The sequence below is a fragment of the Setaria italica genome, chromosome IX (genome assembly GCF_000263155.2).
Source record: "Setaria italica strain Yugu1 chromosome IX, Setaria_italica_v2.0, whole genome shotgun sequence".
Classification (NCBI taxonomy): Eukaryota; Viridiplantae; Streptophyta; class Magnoliopsida; order Poales; family Poaceae; genus Setaria; species Setaria italica.
The window spans coordinates 51,691,340-51,718,556 of NC_028458.1; the positions used below are offsets into that span (position 1 = coordinate 51,691,340).

Sequence of the window (27,217 nt, forward strand, 5' to 3'; positions counted from 1 at the left end):
TAACTGTGTCGGAGTTAATGGCAATCTTAGCATCACACCAACTCATGAGATAGTCGTCCTTTTGGCAGAAACACAGACACCTCACCTTTCTACTGTAGCTGCTAAGCTGCACATGACCATTCAGGGCTTGTTTTGATGCTTTCTGATGTACTAGAAAACAGGCATGGGAAAGAAAGCGGAGAAACTTGCAGGAGAACAAAAAAATTGAAGATGCTTCAAACTTCATTATATAGCTGAATCTAGGAGAGCAATAGACCACCATGTGTGCATTGCAGAAACTGCATGTATTGGATAACATTGCAAGTAACACCTGGCAGTTTGTGTGCACCTCACTGTGAGGAGCCTGAAAAGAGGCAGGAATGGAAGGACCAATGCTCCTGGAATCTAGATCCAGTACTGCATTATTTAAGCAACCTTTAAACTTTCTAAGCCCGGTGGCTTTTCCTAATCTATTGAGAGGTTGACCTCAGCATCACATGGGCATCAGGGCATGGCTCCTTATTCTTCATATTCTGCATGTGGAATTTGTAGGCTCGGAATCATTCTCAGTAGTTACAGGGAGTAGTAAACTTTCAAGAACACAGACAATTTTTCGGTCAACTCTTATCTACGTTTGGTATACTAGTACTTGTTTGTGATTATTGCCTAACGGTCGGCAGAAACTGTCAACCGGCTGAAAAAAACCAAGAGTGCCCATCATTTAGTACTCATTGTGATTGTTCTCATGCACATCGCAGATCTAGTTTACGATCAAGCATGATGCCTAGTTCGACGAACTTGAACGGTTCAGATCGCACACACGAGATGCAAAATGCTGGACCACTCGTCTTAGTGTAGCTTAAAGCGTAAGATGCAACCAAGTGGTCCATCTAAAGTACTAGCTGTGTTTGGTTGGACTACTTGGCAAAATTTAGGGACCCGCGAAAATTTCACTGATGATCGAGAGTTAGATGTCTTGCCTCCATGGAATCGATGGTATGTAATCTTTAGATCCTCTTTCTCCCCCGTACCCCAATTATTTGTGCATTTTTTGTCTCACCAAATTCATACGCAAGTCATGGTCTCATTTAAAACTGAACAATAATGTTAGCATTTACTTGCTACCTACAATTTTTCTTCCAAAAGTGTAAATCCAATTGTTCAAAATTTTTGGAATTTATTTGTCCATTTAAAACGTGGCAATTTTACAGAAACATTCAATGCTAGCAGGAACCGGGAGAAATTCCCTCATTCCAAAGGTTTTTTTTTCCTGGACGAGTAATTGAAGCACGAATCTTTTATCTCTAACTCGAATTACTTTATGTTTTGTGAAACTTTAATTAGGTAGACAATAGAACAGTGAACGGTAAGAAGCACAGAAAACCCAGCCTTTATAAAACTTCAGATCTTGTCACCACATACTGCTGAGTGCTGACAAAAGACTTCCGGAAAACCAAGCAGAAAAGGGCAAATACTGTGGCAACCGGTTCCCAAAAACCGCACCAGGAAAAGGAGCAGTTTTTGTTGGCCAGCTCCTATTGCAGCCAAAAACAAGCCAAGAAATTTTGGCTATTCACAAGGAATTCCCCTTCTCTTCTCCTACCTCTCGCCCTTTTCACCTCCCCGTTTTCTTCCCCTTCCGTTGCCAACTTACTCGAGTGAGATCCATATATAACCAGGCAACCACCGCTGCCCATCTCTCCGCCTCTCTCTTCCGTTCTCTCTCTGGAACCAGGGTGGTTGTCAAGCGGCATTCGAGTTGGGAGTCCTTGCCATTGGTACAAGAGCAAGAAGCAAGGACAAGGAGGGAAGGGCAGGGAGAGAGTGAGGGGCAAGGTGCCTGCTTTGCTTCAAGTTGCTTCTTCTCTCTCCTTGCGCGGGGGAGAGGGAAGCGGGTGAGGAGATGGGCGAGATGGTCATGGCCGGGTATGGCCTGGACAAGGCGGTGCGGGCCAGCGTCAGCTTCGACACGCCGTGCGGCGCGCTTCTGCGCGAGCTCGAGGTGCGTTTCTCCCCGAGAACGAAGTGTGCTTTGGTTTGCTTTTTGTTTGTTCGCCGCGTCCTTGATTTGCTTGTTCCTTCGAATCATTTGGCAGTAGTCTGTATCAGGATTCAGGAATGACCGAATGAAGTGCTTGCTTGTTTCAGAGGAAGTTGCAGATTTCCTTTTTATTTTCAAGGAACAAAAATTGCAGATTTTTAGTCATTTTTCCCAGTGCAAATTTTGTCCAAATTTTTTTCCCAGAGGTTGAATTCTTTCGTCTGCCTTACTGGTTACTGCTTCTTGTCACCCTCTCTTCCCCTCCCTTCCCCCCAAAAGGTGGCGTTCCTTTGAAGAGATGCCACGATTTTGAGAGGAACAGTTGGAAATTTGTTGCTTCTGCTGCTTGCAGCTTTCTTTGTATGAGCTTTAAAGCTGCAACCTTCGATTGATTGTCGAGTCTTCCTCTCGCTTTCTATGTTTCTTATTAAGAAGCAAAGGGAATATATATGTTTACTTCTTTCCACTGATTATAATTGTTCGAAGGACGTACGATTTTGGAGAACAAAGAATGCTTGAAATTTTCGATGATAGTATGCCACTTGATGACGTAGCATGAGAAAGAAGAATATAATGTTATGCTGGTATTCATTTGGATTGTTAAATCATTCATTTTATTACTAATATAATAGCAATAGCTGCGCTCAAAATTTGATTTGTAACTCATGGGCCAGTGCATCTATTTATAGGGAAAAGTAATGCATGTTCCCACTTTTTCAGAAGTTCTGCAGGACCAAATTGATTCTTTTTTGTAGCAAAACTAGTTTTATGATAGCAATTCTATCCAGAGAAAAGGGACCTGTTAGAGAATGCCAAATCACATTTCCATATTATATCATGGAAGTTTCTTGTATGCTTCATAGCCCTAAATGTATCTTCTATTTTATTTTGGGTGCATGTAACCAGGCTGTTTGTTCATTGAGCCACTACTGGGCACATCTTTTTGTTGCTTGCTGTGTCCCATTTCATGAGTTACTTGGTAACATTTTTCTAAAGATATACCATGACTGTTTGTCGGTGTCCATGAACAATAACCCCTTCACCCTGCTTAAGAAAACATCCCTTTATTGATCAAATAATAGATATTTTTGAGCGAATCAGATAAATACATTCAAATGAGTTTAGAGACGTTTATCTTTTTTTTTGGTTTCGAGTTGCATGTATCTTAAATGGTGTTCAGGTGCTTTTGCAGATATTTTCTTATTCTTATAATAATGTTTGAACACATTCAATAAATGATGTTTATTTTTTATACATTTTTCTGTCTCGTTTGGTCATCTGACAAATGAAATTTATTCTAGCAAATATGGACAGAGATTGGGGAGCGTGAACAAGATAAAGATCGCATGTTCCTTGAACTTGAAACAGAGTGCATGCGTGTGTACCGTCGAAAGGTAGATAGTGCCAGTGCTGAGAGAGCTCAGCTCCGTCAGTCATTGATGGCCAAAGAAGCAGAGCTTAAAGCTCTAGTTGCTTCTATAGGGGAAAACACCACGCAGTTTAAGGTATATTTTTTCATAATTTATATTTTTGCCTCTTTCTCAAATGCTTACCCTATGGACCTTCAAGATGCTGTCTCTTATCATGTAATTCTCGTTTTGGTTTGCCTATCAAGATGCAGATATCGGAAGTTGCATTGTTTACAACAAGTAATGAAATAATTGTCGATGTCATGCAGTACCTTGTGTAGAATAGATGATATTATGCGGGTTGGCTGTCTTTTTTCAGTTAGTGATGAAAAGATAGCACAGTGACATGGGCAGCTGAGTCATTCGGTTGTTGAATAGTCATCTCAGATGGATACAATTAGCTCGTTGAACCAATTTTTTAATTAGAATTTTGGTAACTGTGAACCATGTAGTCAGTGGAAGAATTATTGAATATAGTGCTTTCCTATAGTACATGTAGGATTTTTATTTCAGCCGCAAAAGGTGCACTATGGGACATATTTGTTTCAGGACAATGCCTTGGGATCTTCGGACCCACAGCTTCTGCATGCATTAGACACTGCCAAAAGAAGTAACTGCTTATGGAATGAATGAGAAAAATAACATTATAAAAGCATCCAACGAAGCTGAAGTGTTGTGTTTTTATGTATCCTAGATACTAAGTACCATATGTTTGAGAATCATGGACACTCATGTTTTATTGCCAGAGAGAAAAACTTGTGGCTGAGATCATTGTATAATCCAAAGTAAAACAGCATGTTTCTTTCCTTTTTCTTTGGTCATGTGAGATATTCATTTGTAGGTGGATCAAAAGCACACATCATTGAAAGATCAACTTGCTGCAGTGACACCTCTCTTGGAAGAGCTTAGGGCAAAGAAAGAAGAAAGAATCAAACAGATCTCAAATGTGCAATCTCAGATTGAGAAGATAAAAGCACAAATTTCTGATCACAGTTATCAGAACAATGATGGTTCTGTCAAACATCTTAATGATGATCATGACTTGTCAACCAGAAGAATTTCGGATCTTCAAATGCAATTGCGGAATCTACAGAAAGAAAAGGTAACGCTGATCTTAGCTTAAATGTTTATTTGTGGAACTTGCTTTGGTTCAATATATTTGATAAATATAGGTTGGTCGATCGAAATTGTTTAACAGTAACTAATCTCTTTCTTGGCTATGCTATATAAGTCGAAGAAAATTAAGTTTCAACCTTTTCGTTTTTGTTCAGTCTGATCGTCTTCAGAAGGTCTTCATTTATGTGGATGAAGTGCACTGCCTATGTGCGGTGCTTGGGATGGATTTTGCAAATACTGTAAAAGAGGTGCATCCAAGTTTGCATGGAACCAACTCTGAAAATTCAACGAATATCAGTGATAGTACTCTTGAAGGTCTTACTCAGACTATCCTGAAGCTCAAAGCTGAAAAGAAGACAAGAGTTTTGAAGGTGATTCCTTGGCGTAGAATTGGACCTGTAGCTCTTTTTTGTTTTGTTAGCTTCTCTAACGATTTGGTCGATGTGTTCAGTTGCAAGAGATTGTAGAAAAACTTCACAAATTGTGGAATCTGATGGAGTCAGCTGAACAAGAGAGGAGACAATTTGCCAAAGTAGCTGCTGTTCTTGGATCTTCTGAGGAAGAGATCACTTCTCCTGGCATCCTGTCATTGGAGACAATTCAGGAGGTAACCATCTGTGAGATAATTGTTTATTTGCAAAGTGATTCAATTCTCACAATTTATTATTTTTGTTTTATTATTGGATTCTTTAGACAGAAGAGGAAGTTGAAAGGCTAACTAAACAAAAAGCTAGTAGAATGAAGGAGCTTGTTCTCAAGAAGAGGTTAGAACTAGAAGACGTCTGCAGAAATGCACATATGGAGCCTGATATGAATACAGCACCAGAGAAGATCATTGCATTGATTGATTCTGGTATGTGTGCTGACACAAAATTGGAACTTGCTGATGGTCAATTTTTGAATAATCTAAGAACATTCCACATTCAGGTTTAGTGGATCCTTGCGAACTCCTTTCCAGCATTGAAGTACAAATAGCAAAAGCAAATGAAGAGTCCTTAACAAGGAAAGATATCATGGAGAGAGTAGATAAATGGCTATCAGCTTGTGATGAAGAGACTTGGCTTGAGGAATATAACCAAGTAAGATTCTTTTCTTCATTAAAAGATTAGGGTGCGTCCATTGGATATGGTTTCAGCCTTTCCTTTCTTGACATGTTAGTACTGGACTTTCAGATTGGCTTAACAAAATATAATTTAATCTCAGTATACTTTATTTTGTTAATGATGTCTTCAATGTTTACTTGTGTCCTTCTGCAGGATGATAACAGGTATAGCGCTGGCAGGGGTGCCCACCTGAATCTCAAGCGTGCAGAAAAGGCAAGGATACTTGTGCAAAAGATTCCAAGTGAGTCTTCGTTTCCCCAGCTGCTATTACTGTTAACTTCAGTTGAACATGCTGCTGCATCATGGCACTACCAGTGGGATTAAATCTAGCAGTTCTAGATACAAAGTTGTTGGTGTAACTCTGCTGTGTACTCCTAACTCAACCTACTCGACTTTTCCTATATAGATCTGCTTACTTGCTTTGTAGAGTGATCATAAACTGCTCTTTTTTCTGCAGCTATGATTGACAACTTGATAGCCAAAACTTTCGCATGGGAGGATGAAAGAAATGTGCCATTTTTATATGACGGAGTAAGTTGCTGTATCAACCATATTTATAATGAATCAGGTTGAGTAGTTTTGTTCCATATAGTAAAGGAATATTGAATTTGTGTGTGAAGGTTCGTTTGGTCGCCATTTTGGAAGAGCAAAAACTCAGAAGGGCACAAAGGGAGGAAGACAAGAGACGCTGCCGGGTAGAAATTAATATCCTTCCTTTTGTCATTGCAACCACAAGAGCTCCTGCACATATAATTACTGACTGAACCTTTATTACAGGACCAGAAGAAGCTGCAGAGTTTATTGCTTAAGGAGAAGGAGTTGATTTTCGGGTCCAAACCTAGTCCCAAAAAGACAAACAGCTTCAATAGGAGGACGAGCAGCCACCATTCAAATGGAAATGGCACTGGATTCATGACCCCAGTGCCCCGCCGAGTTTCAGCTGGCAGTGCCACCCCGGAGCTTCTAACCCCACGCTCATATTCTGGCCGGTACAACAACTACTTCAAGGACAACAGGCGTCTGACAGCCACACCACTGAACTTCTCAGCGGTTTCCAAGGATGATAGCATGTCATCCTTCGCCTCCATTAGCGGCTCGGAACCTGATTCACCATTGTATTTGCACTAAGTGTGAGAACTCTGAGGTTTTTGTTGCAGTGCTTTCCATGATGTTTCATCGCTTAAAGCTTTGCTGATCCTGGTTTTCGATTGGTTTCAGGTTGGTCAGGGAAGAGACTTCTTGGTGAGGAGTATGAATAGCCTCAAGATTGGACCAGTGTGTGGTAGCTGTTAACATTGCTGATGAGTGACGACAGATTGTGACAAAATTTAGGTGAAATTGCTTGTAGATATAATTTCTAACATTCATGGTTCTGCTCTATTTCCAAATTTAAGTCGTTTGGTTAGGAAATATGTGAATGGGATAAGCTGTGCAATGTAATTGTTTCGTGCTGTGTGTGCTCTCTTCCCCTCCCCCTTCTTGGAGTTCTGTACTACAGGTCAGGCATGTTTTGCAAGTGAAGAAAGGCTTGATTTTTGTCGAAAAGGATGTTGCATTTCAGCCTTACAAACTACAGCATGTGTACTCTTATCTATTGGATCACAGCTGGTGTGCTTTATGGGAATCTAACGCTCATCTTTTTGTCAGAGCAAGAAGTGTCTTGCCTGTTGGATCTCAGTTCACACATGCAGCCAATCGAGCACATGGATCTCCATGTTACGCTTCATTTGATACTGTACCCGGATCAAGTTTTAAAAAAAAGATATTGTACCCAGATCTTCAGTAGCAGGATGGGTTGCTGGTTCAAACTTCAAAGGTGATTACTACCCGTAATATCCACATTTTGTTATGATCAACATCGGCTAGTTCCGATGGCCAACGAAATTAGTAGCTAAGGGAAAATGAAACTGAATAAAAAGAACTGGAAATGCAAAGAGAAATTAGGGAAAGAAGGATGGTTTATCGCATTCATCTTGGGCGTGGGTTTCCCAGAAATGATCCAAATTACTGACATTCCAAGTAGAATCACCAGAAAGTATTTTTGTACAAGTTGCCAACAAGACTTCTCGTTCAGGTGAAACTGTGTAAGCACTTGCATCACCATCCAACCTATCTAGTCGTTTTTAGAGTCCTCGCCCTTCTCTACTACAAACAGAGAAGCTGCATATGCACCTTGATTCAGTCTAGCCCCTAGAACACAACCTAACCTTGTGTACAAACATAGGAGGGCCTAGATGAGGTACAAAACTCTGCTATCCAACACATTCTTCCCACATGGTATCTGCAAAATAACATACAACAGGATGATAGAAAGTTAAGCATTCAGAAAACAATACTAAAACAAATAGTTCCATAATCAATGAAGGAGAAAGGGGGATATATGCTGTGTGGTATGTGGTATGATAATCAACCTAACTGGAGTTGTGCAATCCAGCTTGTCAATAGGCAAAAGCTCATAATGTTGTCAGTGTTTTCTCTTTTCCTTTCAGAATTCTCTGAACAAGAATTACCAAGAAAAAGTTGCACTTCGAAAGGCCAGTACCCTTAACACAAACCATTATAATAGTTCTCATCACAAGAATTACTAACTTTACCTGTCAATTTGCAAACAGCCCATCGTTTATTCCGGTTGTATTAGTTTGGTAACAAATAAATATAAGGATTGATTATTTTATCAGTGACCATAATACTACTGGTAATACGATTATCAACTGGCAAGCATATGCATATCAGAAATACCAACCTTCAGGTGTGGTTCAGGACTCCAGCTGAACTTTTTTTGTCATGCTAGTTTATAGATATATAGTACCAATACACGCATTTGTGTCTCAGTTAATTAGCATCATTCATTTGGAATGGGCACCGTAGGATACTACGTACTCCCTCCGTTCCAAATTATAGGTCATCTTAGTTTGTTCTAAGTCAAACTTATCTAACTTTGACTAAGTTTATAGAAAAATATATAAACACTTACAATATCAAAAAAAAAAGACACTATCAAGATGTATTTCATGGTCACTAGTTTGGCATTGTAGATATTTGTGTATTTTCCTATAAATTTGGTCAAAGCTAGATAAGTTTGACTTAGAGCAAAGCTGAAGCGATTTATAATTTGGAACGGAGGGAGTAGGCTACTTATATGAGAATAATATACTTGTCAAATTAGTTGGCTATAATGTCCCTGTAGCTAGACCAGCAAACTCTAGATTTTCAACCAATCTGACTTTGACTTTTTGAGGTATTCAGCAATTGCTTGCTTTTTATTAAAACAACACACCTTTAATTTTAATTAGAGAAAAAGAAATGCTTGATCACCACTACTAGTCCACTTCACAGAAGTTGAAATACAATGGTGTTTGTTGTGATTCTTAGGCAAAATTCTAACAAGAATCCAACAAACAATGCATTGAAGTAATCAATCTGTTACTAACAAAGCCAAGAACACAGCAAGCGACCAAGGATAGGTGAACAGAACCATACGGTAAAGCTAGTGTGATGAAGGGAATTATATCTGTACATTAAATCACTATTAGTAAATAACACATTAGAATCGTAGGAAACATTCCTGAAACCACATAGTTCCAGAAATCTGCAAATGCATGGACACACAACACATTTTTCTTCCAATAGATATTGCTCCAAATAACTTCACAACAATTAATCAGGTCTCTAAGCAATGGTAGATGTAGTACAATTTTATACATATCATCCTCATTATACATGTTGTCTCAGAACAGGTATGCTATATCGAAACAATACCAAGAAGTCATGTTCAGATAGGATTACACACGCCGGCAAGCTACTAATCCAAGATAGAAGGCCATTTGATAATACTTATAATACTGGACCAGGGCAAACCATGTTCACAATCACATAAATAGCATATTTATCCCATTTTCTGAGACCTGTGAGATCACTATCTGAAACTACTAGATGACAGCATTCAACATCCTACCGTATGGAACAGCCAAACAGGCATTGCACGTGCACGGTACAATCTATCTAGATCACACAACATGATTTACCTTCTAAGGGAAGCAATTCGCACCAATCGGAACCCAAGAGCTTGGGTCACAATGAAATACAGGGAGGCAATACCTTTGCTCTCAAAAGTCGAAGCTTTTGAGGTACGTGGGATCCTTCTTGGCCCGCTCCTGGAACTTGCGGAACCACCGGTCTAGGATGTCCGTGGGCACCACCAGCTTGCCGCCGTCGGCGCCGCAGAACGACTGCATGAAGTTGAACAAGTTCTCGCCGACGCGGAGCGCGACGCGCTCGGCGCGCTGCTCGTCGGGGGGCGGGGGGAGCGCGGCCGCATCCTCTACTGCGACGCCCAGCTTAGCGGGGCCCACAGCAGGCTCCGGCTCGTCGCCGGCCTCCGGGAGCGGGAAGCTGGCCGAGGGACGCGTGGGGCCGAGCGCCCCCAGGAACGCGAAGGGCCGATTGGCGGCGGCCTGGAAGTAGACGGCGACGGCCTTGCCGGGCGGCAGCGCGGCCGCGGCGGCCGGGAGCAGGAAGACGACCGCGGAGCGCGGCGCGGCGGCGAGTGCAAGCGTGGAGAGGTCGAGGAGCCAGGAGTTGGGCGCCACCTGCCCGAAGGCGGTGGCGTCGAGGGGGAAGGTGTGGTCCGGGAAGACGACGCCGAACATGGCGGCGGCGGGTGGCGGCCGGGTTTGCAGATTCTTGGATGCCGCTAAGGTGCTCGAGTTAGTGCCGTGGCGCGGCGGCGTGGCACCGGGGAGCTCTTTGTCCGGCGATGCGGGGCATCGGGCATGGAAGGGGGGACTGGGAGAGGTACCTTCGGTTGGGTTCTGGGGAAGAATAGAGACTTCTAGAAGGTCCCAGAGGTTAGCAAGATCGATTGGGTAGACGTGTCAAACACCTTCTTAGGCCTGGTTTGCTAATGATAGATTAATTAGGTTTAATAAATTCGTCTCAAACACCTTCTTAGACCTGATTTGCTAATGATGGATTAATTAGGTTTAATAAATTCGTCTCGTCGTTTAGCCTCCACTTATGTAATGAGTTTTGTAAATAGTCTACATTTAATACTCCTAATTAGTATCTAAATATTTGATGTGACACGTGCCAAAAATAAGCAAAGTGAACCAAAAGCTCCCTTTACCCTTTGCCCTTTACCCTTTGTCCCGCGCGTCAGACACACACTCGTGGGTCAGGTTCTCCTAAAGCTCTAGCCTTCGTGCATCTTGTAACCTTAATTTATAGTTCTAAGATTGCACAGGTAGCACATCTTCTTCTACCAGAATTTAGGATTTTTTTTACATGATTCTTGTGGAAATAGTTTCATTTATTTTCTTGCCGAAGAACACCGAGTATCACCTGGTCTATTCCGAGAGCTCCTTAGTAATAGTGACAGTGAGTTATTCTCCTAAAGCTCTTTTTTTAAACAGAAAGGACGAAGTTTATCTATTTCACTGGCTCGACCTCTTTCTCTGGCCTTCCTGTATCAAAAGAAAATAGTTTTAACTCGTGCATTCACTATTTAGTGAATTGGAACAAAAAATCTAAATCTCACTTAGAGCACTTTATGTTAAGAACTTAAGGTACTCAAATCTGATCCACTAATAATAGAGGAATTTTTTTATTCCGGTCGCTACGTGAGTTGTGGTAAGTGGATTTTTATGGCATGGAAGACACGGTGAACAAAGCTAGCGGTGAATTAGCCATGTAATAGCCGAGCGAAGGTGATGAAAAAAGTGATAGATAACATGGCGATAGAAAGGTTGTATGAAGATGATGGGAAGGGCGAGGTGGGAATCTAGTGTGCCAGTAAAATCATGCAAGAGGGTATAAAGGGTTAAGAAGATTAAGAGGGTGTTTGGATTCCACCCGCTAAAGTTTAGCACATGTCACATTGGATGTTTGATACTAATTAGGAGTATTAAACATAAGCTAATTACAAAACTAATTGTACAGATGGAGTCTAATTCGCGAGACGAATCTATTAAGCCTAATTAGTTCATGATTTGACAATGTGGTGCTATAGTAACCATTTGCTAACGATGAATTAACTAGGCTTAATAGATTCGTCTCGCGAATTAGCCCAGAGGTTCTGCAATTAGTTTTATAATTAGCTCATGTTTAGTCCTTCTAATTAGCATTCGAACATCCGATGTGACACTACTAAAGTTTAGCATATAATATAAACACCCCTAGACGAAGAAGGAAGATATATAACCTACCGACGTAAAAAAACAAAGACTAACAATAAGCGCCGGTTGTAGGTTTGATCACCGAGAAAGAAAATACGGTAGTCTTGGTGAGCGAAAAGAACTGCCTTATCTTTTTTTTTTCCCATTTTCAACCGTACTTTTGTTTAAAAAATATATGTTTGAACAAACATAGTAGATACACACTCACATTATGTGAGTCACATATATGCACATCATTGCCGCATACACATTTCGACGCCGACAAGTGCCCCCTCCACCGGTGACCCCTTCTATATGAGTTCATCTTTGATCCGTCCACAAGCGATCTGCATACAGCATCAACTACAATTAACATTGTCAAGAGAGCTCAATGCTTGCAAGTTACTCGAGCTTGGACCCATGTTGGCAAGTCGCAAGCCTAAGTAAGCTCATGCCCGAATATGATGATTAAGATACAAAATCTAGTTCAAGATGTTTAAAGCTGAATTTGAGTTTTGTTTTAGCTTTTATACATTGTATGTGACCAAGTGTAGCTGCTCAAGCTCAACCTTTTTTTTCTACTCAAGCTCAACCTTTTTTTCTAACAAGCTCAACGACTCCCTTGTGCTCATTCTGCCTACATAACAAAAAATAAAACTCTGGAGTTGAATTCAATTTCATGTTTCTTCTCAGAAGGCTACTTTAAAACTGCTACTTGAGGATCTGAAGTTTGAGATAGTGATCCAGTCCCAACGATTTCGGGCAATCGGGCGTCCCTTTCTTTCCTTTCGTTTTCACGCTCCGTGGTTGGAACGTCAACCCTCCTTTTTCCGTCCTCGTGCTGGACATCCCTGTTTTTTGCAATTCAGTCCTCATAGACACACTACCTTTTTGCGTCGCCAAAAAGAAACCCTCTATGGGAACGGCTGTGCCGCAATTGCTGAACGGCGGTAGTGCCGGCCGGGCTGGCATACGCGTACCCAAGTTGGACCGCTCCGTTCCGTCTTTTGATGCTGCTGCTGATCGGCCTGCGAGTTTTGTTGTCTCTTATTTCCTGGTTCTTCGCATGGCTGCAGCCCAAAAAGCAGCACCACGTCCAGAACGGCTTCCTGGAACAGGGAAAACGGATGGTGATGGAATGCAAAGGCAACATGAGCCTTGAACAGTTGGGGATCGAAAGGGGAAATCACAGTAGTTCAGGTTCACTTTCGTCGAAAAAATAGTTCACCTCATAAGTGTATTGATGAATCTGCGGTTGTCTCTGTCTCTGGGAGGATGACTGTACCAAGGCAAAAAGGAAGCCATGGAGATGGGGGAAGTCAAAAAGGAAAAGGTAGTAAGTACTTCAGGCTGTAAAGGTAGAAAGAACAAAGGCAAGAGGAGTAGAGGATGGCCGACAGTCCTCAGGCTGAAGACGCTCAGGAATAACAAGGTGAGCAGGCGCAGATGAATTTCGTCTGCGAGCAGAATTCTTTGCCTTCTCACCTCACCGACCACCGCTGATCTCACGATTCTTCAGTTTAGCAAAGCCAGAACCAGTAACACACGCACATGCACGCACAGTGACACACACGAGCAGTCCCACCAAGCATCCAAGACACAAGGTAAAAACGCTCGAGCGAAACAAACTGCAGTAGCCTGATTCACTGAAACTGTAAAAAAGAAAGAAAGAATTACTGTTAACGCCGGTGCCAACGCACTGAAACATCAAACATGGACGGACGAATGGTGCTGTCAAATCCGTCCTCTTCTTCGTCGTCAGCGATGTAAATTTCATAGCAACCCCCAGGCATTTCATATTTTTGCTCCTGCCCCTTAATAGGATAGGGCTGCTCCTCCACAACCCCCTGTTTGATGAGAATAGGAAAAAAGGCGAGCACAATAGGCCTCGCGAGCCTATCTTTTCCTGCCCCCCTCTCTCTCCACCTCTCTCTTTCTCTTTCCTCGCTTCTCTCTCTCTCCTCGGCGCTTTCTCTCTCCCCATCACACCCACAAGGGGAAGTGAAAGAACCCTAGAGGCAGCAGTCCTCTTCAAGGTAAGCCCGCCCGACCCCAAAGCTCCCGCGTTTTTAATTGCCCGCAAGCTTGTTGGTAGCGACCGCTCCATGTTCCAAGGGGAGGCCAAGGATGGATTTTTATTTCTTGCCATGTGGGTGGGTTGCATCATTTTTGCTCCGCCTGTTTGTTGTTGCCATTTCCGTTCTCGGCCAGGCCGGCCCGAATCCGCCGCGCCTTCCCGTAGATCCCCCGTCGCGAGATTCGGCGGCGACGCGCCCGTCTTGCAATGGAGATCTCGCTCGATCTGTCGAGCGCGGGCTCGGGCGAGTCCGGTCCGGATTGGGCTTTGGCTCGGACGGGGCTGGATGTCTAGGGTTTGGTCGGAATGTGGCGGAATTTTGAATTTTTAAGCTTGTCTCTCATGGATTCTTGATTTTGTGTTTGTGTGCCTCAGCGGGTACTTGGGGATTTGGCGATTGGAGGGCAATGGTGGAGATTGGCTAACAGGGGCTGCAGAAAGATTCAATTTTGTCCGGCCAATTTTGGTTCCTGGAATTGGATTGGATCGCTGGTGCCGCCGAGATGGACGACGACGGCAGCCTCGGCATCCGGAATTGGGGCTTCTACGAGACGGTGAAAGGCAACCTCGGCCTGCAGCTCATGTCGTCCGTGCCCCCTGACCGGGACACAAAGCCGCTGCTTCCCAACGGCGGCAACTTCTTGCAGCACCATGGGCATCACAATGCGCCGCACCAGCACCAGCATCAGCACCATACACAACACCCACACCATCCCCGTGGTGGTGGTGGTGGTAGCGGTGCCCCCAGCGGCATGCCCACCGAGCCGCCTGCTGTTCACATGGACTTTGTGCGCAATGAAGCTTGGCTGCACCCCTCGCAGCATCACCACCAGCATCATCATCAGCACCAGCATCCCCGTCAACCGAAGGTCCTCCATCACCTCCCTGTCGGGCCAGCTGGACATGCTGGTCATCCTGGACATGGTGGACATGCTGTGCATCACCACCCTACTGGCTATGGTATGATGGCTGATGCACATGGCGTGCACACTCTGCAGATGATGCAACCACAGGCGCAACAACAGCCGCAGCCGCAGCCGCAGCCACAGGATCCTCCTCCGCCCAAGGAGGAGAGCATGCCGCAGCCACTGATTGAGGACCATCCGGTTCTAAAGAATGAGCCTCCTGTAAAGAAGAGGCAGCAGGGTCGGCAGCCTAAGTCACCAAAACCAAAGAAGCCAAAGAAGGTCGCTGCTCCACAAGAGAATGGGGCACCCAATAAGCCTGCGCCCCGACCGAGGGGGCCAAGGAAGACCGTGGGGATGGTGATTAACGGTATTGATTTGGACCTTTCAAGGATACCAACACCTGTATGCTCTTGCACCGGAACACCCCAGCAATGCTACAGGTGGGGTGCAGGTGGCTGGCAATCTGCATGCTGTACAACTTCTATTTCAACATATCCGCTGCCAATGAGCACGAAGCGCCGAGGTGCACGAATTGCTGGAAGGAAGATGAGCCAAGGTGCATTCAAAAAAGTGCTTGAGAAGCTAGCTGGTGAAGGGTACAACCTTGCTAATCCAATTGACTTGAAGACCTTCTGGGCCAAGCATGGGACAAACAAGTTTGTAACAATCAGGTAAAGGACACGCTATGTTTGTCGCCTTGTAGGTTCCAGTGCTGCAGCTTGTCCTGATTTATTGTCTGTATGTACTCTATGTGCCAATCTGCAGAAGTTTTTAGGTGTAGCTTTGTAGCAATGTTCAGTTTCGTGGACTTAATTTACATGCCCATCTCAGAGCTTTAGACACCGACTTCATGGAAGTCGGTTTGTATCAGTTCACAAATTGTAGCATAACGACAACAGTCTCTAATTTAGATGGCATGAAATTTAGTGCTTCCAATGTTTTTGTTCCCAAATGTTAATGGCATTATGTGTAGTTTTGCTCTGGGGGAAAGACTATTGCTGTGAATTGTGGGCTAGGAGATACTTAGTTTGCTATAAGTTTCAAGGTTGTTTACAAGATATTCATATTAAACATGTAATGGTCTCCATGGAGTTAAAAAAGTAGAATCCTTGATAGTGCAAATTCTCGTTAATCTTTGGTTTTAAGATCTACCCTGGATTGAGTCTTATTGTTTGTGCAGCCTTTGATTGCCAACGTGAAATGTTTTTAGCACCTTGCACTCAACATAGTTTATCAAGTTGACTAGTATTTTCTTTTCTTTTCTGCCGAAGGAGAGCATGTGATGATGTAAGATTGCTCGTAACTTCATTTATTGTGTTCTGGTTCCAGTTGTCTTCTGAGGACTTGCCACTGATTGTGTCTGGCATTTGCCCTCCGACTTTCATGTCGCAGAGGTCAAATACCAAATCCTGAAATGTGTAGAATGTAATAGTAGTATGTCATGACTCATGAGCTGATGGTCATAATATTATCATCATTAACATATGGGTCTGTCTAGGTGCAGTACTTACATATGGTTAGTCTGTAGAGATACTATCTATAGCTACCGAACAGGTCTAGTTTAATTCAACATCTTCATCTTTTATGCCAATTTCATTGCATATGTATGTGGGGAGTGTAGCAAAACTAAATAATATCTGATTGTTTGGTTTGCTGAAGGTGATTAACTTATGGGAAATACAGGCAATGTCAAATTAGTTGCTTCCTCTGAATGTCGTATTTTTAGCATTTAATATTTTTGATTGCCAATCCCCAGTGGTCCGCACTGAATAAACTTTCTATTCTAGTCGAGGTTATGGGGTACCGAGTGCATTCTGATATGCGGGTATTGGGTGACTGCACATTCTGTAGTATAAATTTGCATGCTTCTCTTGTATAGTGACTGGACCACTGTTTTTTTATTTCTAAATATGTATGGCCAGAATGTGGAGCTGGGCTCAATACTCGTCTTTGTGACTTAGTACTTGGCCGTATTTTCATCTGGACGGTAGATTGTGCACGCCAATTTTGCTTTTGGTCAGCTGAGGACTGCAGCACCAGCCTAGAGCTGGTTGAATCCAGTCACCTTCTTCCGGTCATCTGTACTGAATCTAGCATGCGTGCGGTATAACTTGTGCTATCCTGTGTTTTTTGTTGCTACAATTGTCATCCTCTAGTCTGGGCAACTGCTTGCCCGGGCATTCGTTCTCGAGACCCGACTTTGATTTCTGGCTGATCTGGATCGGACCCGCTATTCGGAGGAGGTCCCTCCGGTTCAGCGATTTGTCTGGGATAGTATTTAGCCTCGGGAAGACGTGTGTTGAGTGTTTGGCTGTCTGCTGTGCTTTTCCTTTTGTGTGTTGAAAATGCACATTTTTTTCCCCAGCAGCGCCGACCAAGTTTGCAATTCTGGTTCCTGTGACTCGACGAGCTTCTCTGTTTTGACAGCCGAGTGCCCGAGTCGCTGTTTGTTCATGGACCTGTTTAAGCTGGGCCGATCTAGCTCTCGGGCGGGCCGTGGGAGTCCAAGCAAGATGGCCGGCCGCTTGTTTGAGCAGAAAACCTCTGTGCCTGCCGGAGGAAGAGGCACCCGGGCCGCCGCCGCATCCCGCGTTTGTGCACTGGCAAAAGGCCACACCACGCCAACCGCCAACGCCGCAGCAGCAAACGCGTTCCTCGCCCGGGAAACCTGCAGCCGGGCACGGGCAGGGCAACAATTCACGCTCGCTGACGGGCAAAACGAACGCGCGCGGCTCTGGGGCCCCTCCTCGTGGAGGAACGCGAGCGGCTGAGCACGGACGCCGGTTTGCAGCCCACAGCGCCAGCGGCTTAGCAGCGACGTGGTACCATAGTATAAACTCTGGGATACCTGAAATTCGCTATCCTCTGACAGAATCAGTCCAATGTAGATGCAAACCCCGGCTGCATTCTAGTATTCCCAGCCTCGATACCGTTCACAGCCAAGGATCCGTTTGCGCCCCCGGCGATTTTCGGAGCTGGTGGATGGTCAGGCCTCAAGATTGGACCTGGCATCACATCACCTGCAACCATCAAGCCATGACCCCAAGCACCGACCGCAGCGCGAGGAAATCGACCAAAAGGAGAGGAGAGGAGAGGAAGCACGGAGAATGTGGTGAAAGAGGAACATGGAACCTCGTAAATAAGGACCAGGGGAGACCGATGTTTGAGCATCCTGGGAGAGGGACGACCCACGATGGCGAAACGACGACGGAATTGGATGCATCCCTAGTTTTTGGAAATAATAATCGAGCGGCCTGTTCGGTAGTCCCAGCTTGTGCGCAAGTGTGCTCCATCCGTTGTTCAGACGACGACGACGACGGAATAATCGATGCATGAATTAGGTTCGGTAGTCCTAATTCGTTGGCCAGGCACTGTTGTTCTTTTTTGTGCTACGGAATAAAAGTAGCTCCGGTTTAATTTACTTGAACTGGACCATAGTTTCCATTATTGCATATGATCTGCTTCCTCTAAGCCGGTGCACACAGAAATTAATATGAAAACACTAAATAGAGGTAGTTCTCAAGATGATTCGTTAGTAACAATCTCATCCAACAAATTACAAATATGATTCTTTGATATAATTCTGGCCAAAGTTTCAAAAACCTCGATTACACATAATAAAATTTTTGGAATCCTCAACCAATAATTTTTTTTTTTGAAACAGGTGTTGGAAAAAAGAAGGGGAAACGTTTTTTTATCTATCAGGAATAGGTTATTCCATAGCTACTAGCTTCTTCAGCTCCCATCTGCACGAGATAGATACTCCTATTGATAAGCTATGTTACATTGCCATACACAAATGCCAATCGATTCCACATGGTATGTTCTCACGCTACTCGCACATAGCTTCAGCACAAGCGCGGGGCGTTCCGTTCTTACTCCTCTGTTGAGCGCCAGGGCGTTCTGTTCTTATTCCTCTGTTGAGCGCCAGGGCGCCTCAATGATTCGGATTAGCCATGTCCGGGCATTGGAGGGCAAGGATAAGGGCGAGGGCACCCGGAAGGCGCTGGCGTTGCAAAACTCAGTTTGTCCCTGTCACCCCCCCCCCACACCCTTCGCTCCACGCGCGCCCTCGCGGCCAGCTCCGGGCTCCGGCACTAGCTACCTGACAAGCCCTCTCATCCAAACCCTCCTCCGGTTGGGTGTGACTCGTCGTGCTGCTCGCTGCTGGCCTCCGTGGCTCCATCGTCCACGCCCTTTTTGTTTGCACACCTTTGGCCTCTCCCGTGCGCAATGATGCGCGCTCGCTCCACCTGTGCCGCGACAAGGATGGATGCATCGATCGGGTGTTGGGTTCCTGGCGCGGCGCAACAACTTGCCGAGAAGGAGAAGAAGAATGTCAGGGCCTGCCCACATGGCCATGCCCCCTAGGTCGATCGTGTGCCCTCGTGATTCGTGAAGGTATCGCGACGCCGCGGCGGCGCCGTGATCCAGGCTGATGCCGCTGCGCGTCTAGTGTAGCTATCGCGTCGTTGTCGCGTATACACACACACGTCTCTCGATCCCCTCTCTGGCTCCAGAGTCATCGTCGATCGGAACCGGCAGTTCCCATCCACGGAAAGCACAGTACGACGCCATGTACTTCGTGCCGTCGCCATCTGCCTGTCCCTCTATACGCCAGTTTTATGCATCCAAACGGCTGGCCACGCCACGCGCATGTGGGACGACGGCTACAGGCCTCAGTTGCTTTCCACAGGGGGATCGGCCATCGGCGGGACAGGCGCGCACGTCGGGCGGGGGCGCATCCCCTTGTCGCCGGGCACTACCAGGGAGCCGGAGCCGGCAGCAGGAGGGGTCGAGCGCGCGTTCCGTTGCGTTTGTACGCCACCCGCCACCGCCTTATTCCCTCGCCCGGATGGCCGGATCACCCCAGCTCGATCGTCACATGCGGTGCTACCAAGCGTGCACGGACGACGATGGATGGTGCATGCCGTCGTCGTCCCAGCTGATCTCTCGATCGACAAAGCTCTATCTGGCTGGCCTTTTCGACTGGATCGATCGTGTACGTGTGTGCATGATCCAAGTGGCGGGTTTGCGAGAGGCGTCCCGAAAGTGGTACAGCTTGATGGAATTAAAGGCTTTCCACTGCCAAGCGGTGCAACGAACGGCGACGCAAGTTGTGGGTTTAGTAAGTTGATGACAATGCGTGCGCCACTGTTCAATGTTCATGCATGCACTTTGCATTGGATCGAGCTAATAGATCGAGCTGCTTGCCGACCATAGGAACGTAAACGAACATGTAATTCTTTGTCGATCTCGCTGTGTAGTGTCTTGCTTTGGCAGACTCTCTTGAACGTTCAGGGCCTCGGGCATCTCCCCGTCCTTAGCGTTCGCCCTGCTTTACCCGTCTTGCCGCACGTACACGTTTGCAGCTGGACCGACACCGACCATGCCAGCAAGGCTCTCCGTGCGATTCGATGGCTACGCTTCCTTCTTCTTGACTCTGCTGCGCACGCCTGATACTTTATTTGCAGCGCCATTATCCACAGTGCTTCTCTAGCTAATCTTCCAATTATAATTATTGTTGTTTTTTAAAAAGTTACTAGTCAGTTCAACCTAAAATAATCGATATCGAGCTCTTCAGGTATTGAGGCCACAAATGAACTGAAATTCAAAGATGACAATCCACGAGGGCTTGGCAACAGGCAGATATGCTGCACCATTGGTGGTCAGATGAGAGCGGGAGCAAATTCCTACTTTAAAAGAGGCATGTGAACTTTGATTATGCTAGTTACATAGACAATCTGGAGGGAAAGGAATAGGAGAATATTTAACAGCAAGGAGACTACTGTTAACATGATTTTCGAGAGGATCAAAGACGAGGCTGCCGCGTGGATTATGGCGGGAGCGAAACATCTCTCCGCTTTACTAGCGCGATACTGATTGCGACTGAGTTCACAAGGTTGTTTTGTTTTCTTGGTTCAGTTCTTGCCTTATTTCATTTTTGATCGATTGTATTTACCCAGTCAGGATTTCTTCTTTTTAATATAATCAGCAGCTCTCCTGCCAGGTTCGTTTCAAAAAAAATCAAAGATTGCAAATAAAGCTAGTGTCAATAATTGCTCCAAAATTTGATTATTGGAACTCATAATTTCCTTACCAAATCCACAAGTTGATTTGTAGTGTGCTATGACTGGAGAGGGATGCGGATACGTAGCTATCGTCCCAGCTGTTTGTCTTGACAGATGAACATGTACAACATTCTTCCAGTCAGTCGTAACCGACAACTACATGCGCGATTCTCCGATCGATCGCTAGCCGCAAGGCTGCAATTCTGCGTCCGGCGTGCATGCACGACTAGTCAGAGGGGCCCAAAGCATAGCTCTTGCGCAACCAATCATGCACGCATATGAGTATAACTACGTGGATCAGCAGCAAAGCCAGCTGCATTATCGATCCTAAGCAAAGTGCGGCCACCCCCGACAGACAGGGACGTGTGCTCGCTGGAAAACCCAGCTTAAGTGCTTGTCATGAACGATGTAGTTTGCCACTGTGGGTGACATGGGGTTTAACACCGCAGTCACGTGGGTCCCGCTGAGAAAAAAATTGGGTGAAGTGACTTTTTATTTTACGGTTATAAAGATAACACGTACGCATACACACCCCTACGATCGGACATCACATGTCAGTGTGTTCTCGGTCCCACGGTCGGGAACGGATAAATGGAATTATTTGATTATTTTTTGTTGAATTGTTGACTGCATTTGGGTACGAGCGGACGTGGACACGGCTCTACCTAGAAACACAAGTACAGGTACAAAATTGATAGGAAACGGTCGGACCAGTTTAGTGCACTTGTAGTAATAGGGTGTGCAGGCAGCGAGTGGAAGAGAAGCGATATGATTAGGAGCGGAACATGATGATGTCCTGGCGGGCCACGTATTCCTGCCGCGTAGCCATCATGGAGGATTACGCAGCGCGGCACGGGAGGGCCCACGGGTAAGGCCCATGTACGTGTCCACGGAGCGGAAGCGCGGCCAGCACGGGCCCATCCTGCCGACCCCAAAGATCTCAACTATCGGATTCGTGGGCCCCTTCTCCCCAAGTTCAAACGGGCCGAAAGGACAGCCCCTGTAGGCCAGGCCCAATAGTGCCTGCATACTTGATGCTGCCACCATTTCACTGCTCACGCTCCAGCAGCTGATGCCTGATTAGACTCATGGTACTGCAGGGAAGTAACTACTGACTGGCCTACTGTGTTTCAGTGTAATCAAACAAAGATTAGTTTGAGCAACGGCATCGAAGTCACTGGTGATGCTGAATGCCATGACAGGAGATGTGAAGTGCGGGGAGTCCTATCATGGAGGACGAGCGAGTAATAAAAAGAAAAAGAAAAGAGCTGCTGCAATCTGAAAGAAAGACGGGCGGGCGAAGAACACGATTGGCTATGGAATAGTCGATGTGGCATGATGGGTTTCAATCAGGTGATGCGGCGACGACTGACGTCTCGGTGACCGTCACGTGGCGATGGCGACACTGTGGAGCGGCGTCATTTCTCCTTGGAAAAGACAGCGGCAACAGCGGGCGCAACCTTGCAGCTCCAGTGATCAGGGCACTGTTCGTCGCCATAGAGCTGCACTGCTGCAGTCTCCAGCTACTCAGATACCATTTGCCTTCCTCTTTTTTCTACCGGCTTTTACCTTCGAACAGTAGCTTGCAGCTCAAAGAGTGCCTTTGACCGTGCTCGACTCCACACCTGAAAAAAAGCAACAGAGAACAGCATGAATAGAGCACTACAATGGAAAAGATACGAACGAAAGGCAGAATCATGCAGTACGAGCCGCTGGATCGTAACGTACGTGGCGTGTGGCGTCGAGCTCGATCGCTGGCCCGGCCGGCACCGATTCTGATGAATGAGCAGCTGCAGCAACTCGTCTCTCTCTTTTTGCTCCACTGTGCCAGGGCGAGCTGCAGGTCTAATGATCACGAGCGTGGCGACCTCGCCCTCCTTTCCTCCCGCATTCCCGTCCTCTGACCAAAAGCTGGGAGTCGTCTCGGCATCGCCAGCCGCCAGCGGCAGTTACACGCAGGCCTCGTCTTTCTTCCTCCTCCTCCATCCCGCGGGCACGCACGCACACAGACTGCAGCTGCAGGCAGCCTTGCTCGGCGCAGAGGTGGTGTAGCCTGAATGCCTGATTGCAACCGCATTGCATTGCTTTGCTGTTTCTGATTTTCAGTAATCCAGCCGGCTTTTCTTTCTTGTCCATCGGCTCTCTTTCGGCGCCGATCTCCATGGCCATCTAAGCTAGAGAGAGGTTTCAATTGGCTCCGGCGCCCGAGAAATTCGCAGCAAAGGATACCGAGCGCGCGCGGTTAGCTGCAGCGGCAGCCCAGCAGAGTGGAGAATGTTTTTCAGAGGGGGAGCAGGCCTGATGTTTTCCCCTGTGGAGCGTCGCGCGCCGGGCTGATGGGTCACTTCAGGGGGGCTGCATGATTGCATCGGCCAGAGTGAAAGCAGGCGAGTGACAGACCGGCCGGCCGGGTGAAATGTGCGTGCGTGGCTGGAGATCGCCGGGAGAAAGATGGAGAGAGGGTTTTGGCTACTCTGGTGGTCTGAATACGCACAGCAGAAAAAGCTAGTTACAGAGGCAGCATGCAGATGATGGAAAGATTACTACCTGCTACTGGGCATGCCATGGCATGGAGTAGTACGGAACAGAGGTTCAAAACTGTGCTTGATGGCTCGCTCCTGATTTGATTTTCTACGAATGATCTTGCCGCTGACCACGGCAAAATAGCTCCTGAACTCGTAACCTGAATGTTGCTACAATTAGCAGTTTGTTTAGCCAAAAGGAAAAGAAAAATAATCTTTTTTGGGGGTTCAAAAGATCCCTTTCCAAAAGGATAGATCGTCGTCAGGGAGCGTCGGTTGTTAAGCTGGCCATGGTGTGGTTATTCAGACAACAGGCAATCCCTCAGTTTTATATGAGTGTTCTCATGCGAGCGGCCGGTCTATGAAACATCTTAGAGCATTCCTCAATTAGTTAGCTTGTCTTCCGGCTTTCCACGTAAGCGTCTTCATCTCGAGTTGCCTGGCCGAAAGAAACGCTGAAATGATTGCTCAACGGAAAAAAAAGAATCGAAACTCCCAAATCAACTAGATAGCTAAGAAATTTTTGTACAGTGAAGTGTTCTTTATTTGTGCACTATATGAAACGTCACACCTCTGCACGCACACGCCACTGTGCTTCTTCACAGGCCACTCCTCCAGCAAAAATACAGTGGAATCCATTCACCTTTGCAAATCATTCCTGATGGTTGCTTGCCAATGGACGCCGTAAAGCACACGAGCAAGAGTAATAATAGGTCGACACAACATGGCCGTAGGCACTAGTTCATGTTGGATATGGCAGCCCTGAGCTGGTTGGGATTCGAGAGCACGAGGGCATGTACATACATCCATGCCATCCATCTGCGGATACACACATCTCTGCTGGCAAGAAGAGCTAGCAGAGCAGCGCCGGCCATGGCATGATGATGATGGCGCGAGAACTGCTGGGAGCAACGTACCCAGAGATAAAAGTAGCTCCCTACCTTTGCATACTTTGGTTTGGCGTGCGTGCCGCGTCCGCCATAGACCCAAATGATGGAAGCGGGCGAACGAGGAGGGAGAAAGGGCCTGTGTCGCGTCCGAAATATATGTATGTTACTATGTTCACATATATGTCAACTAGGTCCCCATTTCTTTAATTGGCTGCAAAAATAGTGAAGTGTGCTGCACCTTCGTCCGGTGTACGGCGTGGAGAAGTACCATGTTAAATATGCGGGAGTGTATCTTTATTAAGTACTAACTGATGATGATGTGATGCTTAATCGTTTCGTAGTGATGATTAACCGTTGACAGGACAAGATGCCATCGTCACGTATAGTTACGTTGATTTCTTTAGTAATGTCTTCATGGGAAGAAAAAGGGAAAATTTGTAAGGGCAACCACCTAATTCATGAAATTTGTCTTCGTTTCTTTCAATAATAATCCTGTTTTGCATGCAAGAGAAAATAATACTAGATGTGCCCCCTGGGTAATTAACACTTTGAGAAAAAGCATAAATACTTTGGGAAAAAATATGCTGTACACCACATCTTTAGCATTAATTGACCATATTAAAAGTCCTCTCTTGGCAAGTAGATTTGATGCACCTATCTACCAACTGGTAATTGTTCATGATGGAAATCAACAACTGCTAGCCAGCTATTGCATACAGCACACAGGCGACACTATATTATATATTTGTTACTCTTCACAGACGAACGTCGTTTTTTTCAACCTATTAAAGGGCCTGTTTGGGAAGGGGGTGTTAAAGTTTAACACCCCCTTTTTAACAGATTTTAACACTTTTGGTTGCCAAACACAAGTGTTAAAGATGAAGTGTTAAAATTTAACACCCCTCTTTTCATAAACACATGGAGGGGGTGTTAAAATGTGCTAAAGGTGTTAAAAGTGGTCCCCCTCCCCACTTATTCCCTGGTTGCCCCCCTCTCTCTCCTCTTCTCTCTCCTCCACTGCCCCCATCTTCCTTCCCCGATCCGCACGTCGCGCACCGCCGCCAGTCCGCCCGTCGCGCCGCCGCTGGTCCGCCCATCGCGCGCCACCGCCGGTCCGCGCCGCTCCTGCGTCGGGATGCCACGCTGGGCAGCACGCGGCGGGCTCGCGCGGGCGGCAGGCGGTGGCCAGCGCGGGCGGCCTCGCGTGGGCGGCGGCTGGCGCGGCCGGCGGGTGCGGGCGCGGGCGAGGCCGATCCGGTGGTGTGGGGACCGGCGGGCGGCGCAGGTGGTGGCGGTGGGGGCTCGGGCGGGCGCGGTGGTGGCGTTGGGGGCTCGGGCGGGCGCGGCCGCTAGCGCCGCGGTAGGGGACGCCGGCGGCGGGGCGGGGCCGGAGGCGGCATGCGCAGGGGAGGGGCCGACGGGGCGGCCGGCAGCGCCGACGCCGACGTTGGCGCCGGGCACGGCGTGGACCGAGCAGGGGTGGGGCCGGAGGCGGCAGGCGCAGGAAAGGAGGAAGAAGGAAGGAGGAGGAAGGAGAAGAAGGAAGAAGGGGTATTTGGCTGCCATTGAGAGGAGTAATGAGGGGTAAAGTTGTCAATTACAACCTAAGGTGTTAAATTTTAACAGATCATCCAAACACCTCAAGATACTAAAGTTTAACACCTTTATTTGAGGGTGTTAAAGTTTAACACCCTGTTAAATTTTAACACGCCCTTCCCAAACAGGGCCTAAAGCTCTGATCAGCGTATACTTTAATTTGCACACATTGAGATTAATAACATTTATAGATAAATGGTTTCCCAAATATTATTGTTAAAGTTAGTATTCAAACTTGTGCTCCGAGGGAATCATCTCAACAATGTCCAAAATGTCAATCTTTTGTGATGGGAGGGGATCAGTTCAAAGTCCAAAAGCATGTAAAATTCTGCTGAAAAGAAGATGGACTGTTCGCCGGCGCCCCATGGTTTAGTTCCCCACGGGAAAAGAAGCTCGCTTTTCTCCCTCTTCGAATCTATGTGTACTATACACAGCTTCGCCAAAAGGGCATCTGCTTATGAATATTGTAAAGACCCAGCTTGCCGGATCGATTAGAAAAGACATGTGTGAGCAACTTACCCTAAAATTGTTTGATTAATGAGCTACACATGCAGCCATCTTAGCAGAAAGTCGAAAGCGGGAGGGAGGAAAAGCCAAGAGATCGGCAGATAAAAAACTCTGGTTGTGCGATGGAGGAGAAAGATGTCAATGCCATCTCATCGTGCCTTAGTTTAGTCGTGAGGAGAAAAGGGTTAGGATCAAGCTCACAAGGGTCCGGCACTTGCGCGAAATGATCGCATGCATGTGTGAAGAATCTTCCTCCCATCACCCTCCCATTGCTCGATCACTAGTATATAGTGACATGGTTTTTTCAGCAAAGCAATCACTGCAGGTCATAAGGGTGAGCTGTTCGTTTGAATAGTTTATATGTGACTGGCAAAATTAGCTTTCGATCATTTTGCTTGGTCAAATCAATCAATGGGTGTGTGCACTTCATTTTTCCTAGTATTTTGTATATACTAACATACTACTAGATTTTTAGTATCTGTATGTACGTGGCACTAAATAAAGACTGCATGCATACATGCAAGCATGAATTTCCTGAAGTTTCCATCTCACTGCCTAACTCGTGTCTGGCCAAGAAAAAAGAAGGAAATCAGAAAGGGCAGAACAAAATGCTCTCTTCTAGTAGAGGGAGCAGTTATGACAGACACATGCATGCAAAGGATATGTGCTGATTAAGCTAACCACCATAATCAATATAGCCTAGGTGTGACGAGATTGGGAGAATAGTCTGTCTCATGATCCCATCGATATGATCTTAAAAGAGCCCTAAATTAAAACAAACAAACAAAGGCTTGATAAAAGCTGCCCAACCAATGAGTATATGAGACACATTCCCCTTCAAAAAAA

General features: G+C 46.0%; 3 protein-coding genes across 5 annotated transcripts; 2 read left to right on the top strand and 1 right to left on the bottom strand.

Annotated features, from left to right (window-relative positions):
* Positions 1–1,512: 1,512 nt before the first annotated feature.
* Positions 1,513–7,272, top strand: LOC101755542 (65-kDa microtubule-associated protein 6). Its single transcript, XM_004985011.4, has 12 exons — positions 1,513–1,981; positions 3,322–3,525; positions 4,271–4,531; positions 4,701–4,916; positions 4,997–5,152; positions 5,239–5,398; positions 5,473–5,624; positions 5,802–5,889; positions 6,106–6,179; positions 6,269–6,343; positions 6,426–6,778; positions 6,867–7,272. The coding sequence occupies exons 1-11, from the start codon at positions 1,883–1,885 to the stop codon at positions 6,774–6,776; spliced, it is 1,836 nt and encodes a 611-aa protein (XP_004985068.1). The 5' UTR covers positions 1,513–1,882; the 3' UTR covers positions 6,777–6,778; positions 6,867–7,272.
* Positions 7,273–7,588: 316 nt separating this feature from the next.
* LOC101755947 lies at positions 7,589–10,508 on the bottom strand. Its single transcript, XM_004985012.3, has 2 exons — positions 9,747–10,508; positions 7,589–7,929 (listed from the first exon to the last, which is right to left on the bottom strand). The coding sequence occupies exon 1, from the start codon at positions 10,295–10,297 to the stop codon at positions 9,755–9,757; it is 543 nt and encodes a 180-aa protein (XP_004985069.1). The 5' UTR covers positions 10,298–10,508; the 3' UTR covers positions 7,589–7,929; positions 9,747–9,754.
* A 3,170-nt stretch (positions 10,509–13,678) lies between these two features.
* LOC101756351 (protein Barley B recombinant) lies at positions 13,679–15,766 on the top strand. Of its 3 annotated transcripts, none has more exons than XM_004985013.3 (2): positions 13,679–13,836; positions 14,253–15,766. In XM_004985013.3, exon 2 carries the CDS (start codon positions 14,381–14,383, stop codon positions 15,458–15,460), a length of 1,080 nt encoding a protein of 359 aa, XP_004985070.1. In that variant the 5' UTR covers positions 13,679–13,836; positions 14,253–14,380; the 3' UTR covers positions 15,461–15,766. The 3 variants fall into 3 exon arrangements, with proteins under 3 accessions (XP_004985070.1, XP_004985071.1, XP_022679250.1); XM_004985014.3 differs by lacking the exon at positions 13,679–13,836 and adding an exon at positions 13,843–13,949; XM_022823515.1 differs by lacking the exon at positions 13,679–13,836 and adding an exon at positions 13,846–13,953.
* The last annotated feature ends 11,451 nt before the right edge of the window (positions 15,767–27,217 follow it).

Excerpts from the sequence above, each read along its gene's own strand:
- LOC101756351 (XM_004985013.3), top strand. The coding sequence starts at position 14,381 with ATGGACGACGACGGCAGCCTCGGCATCCGGAATTGGGGCTTCTACGAG.
- LOC101755947 (XM_004985012.3), bottom strand. The coding sequence starts at position 10,297 with ATGTTCGGCGTCGTCTTCCCGGACCACACCTTCCCCCTCGACGCCACC.
- LOC101755542 (XM_004985011.4), top strand. The coding sequence starts at position 1,883 with ATGGGCGAGATGGTCATGGCCGGGTATGGCCTGGACAAGGCGGTGCGG. Across the intron at positions 4,532-4,700 it reads GGAATCTACAGAAAGAAAAG|TCTGATCGTCTTCAGAAGGT; the intron begins GTAACGCTGATC and ends GTTTTTGTTCAG. Across the intron at positions 5,399-5,472 it reads CATTGCATTGATTGATTCTG|GTTTAGTGGATCCTTGCGAA; the intron begins GTATGTGTGCTG and ends TTCCACATTCAG.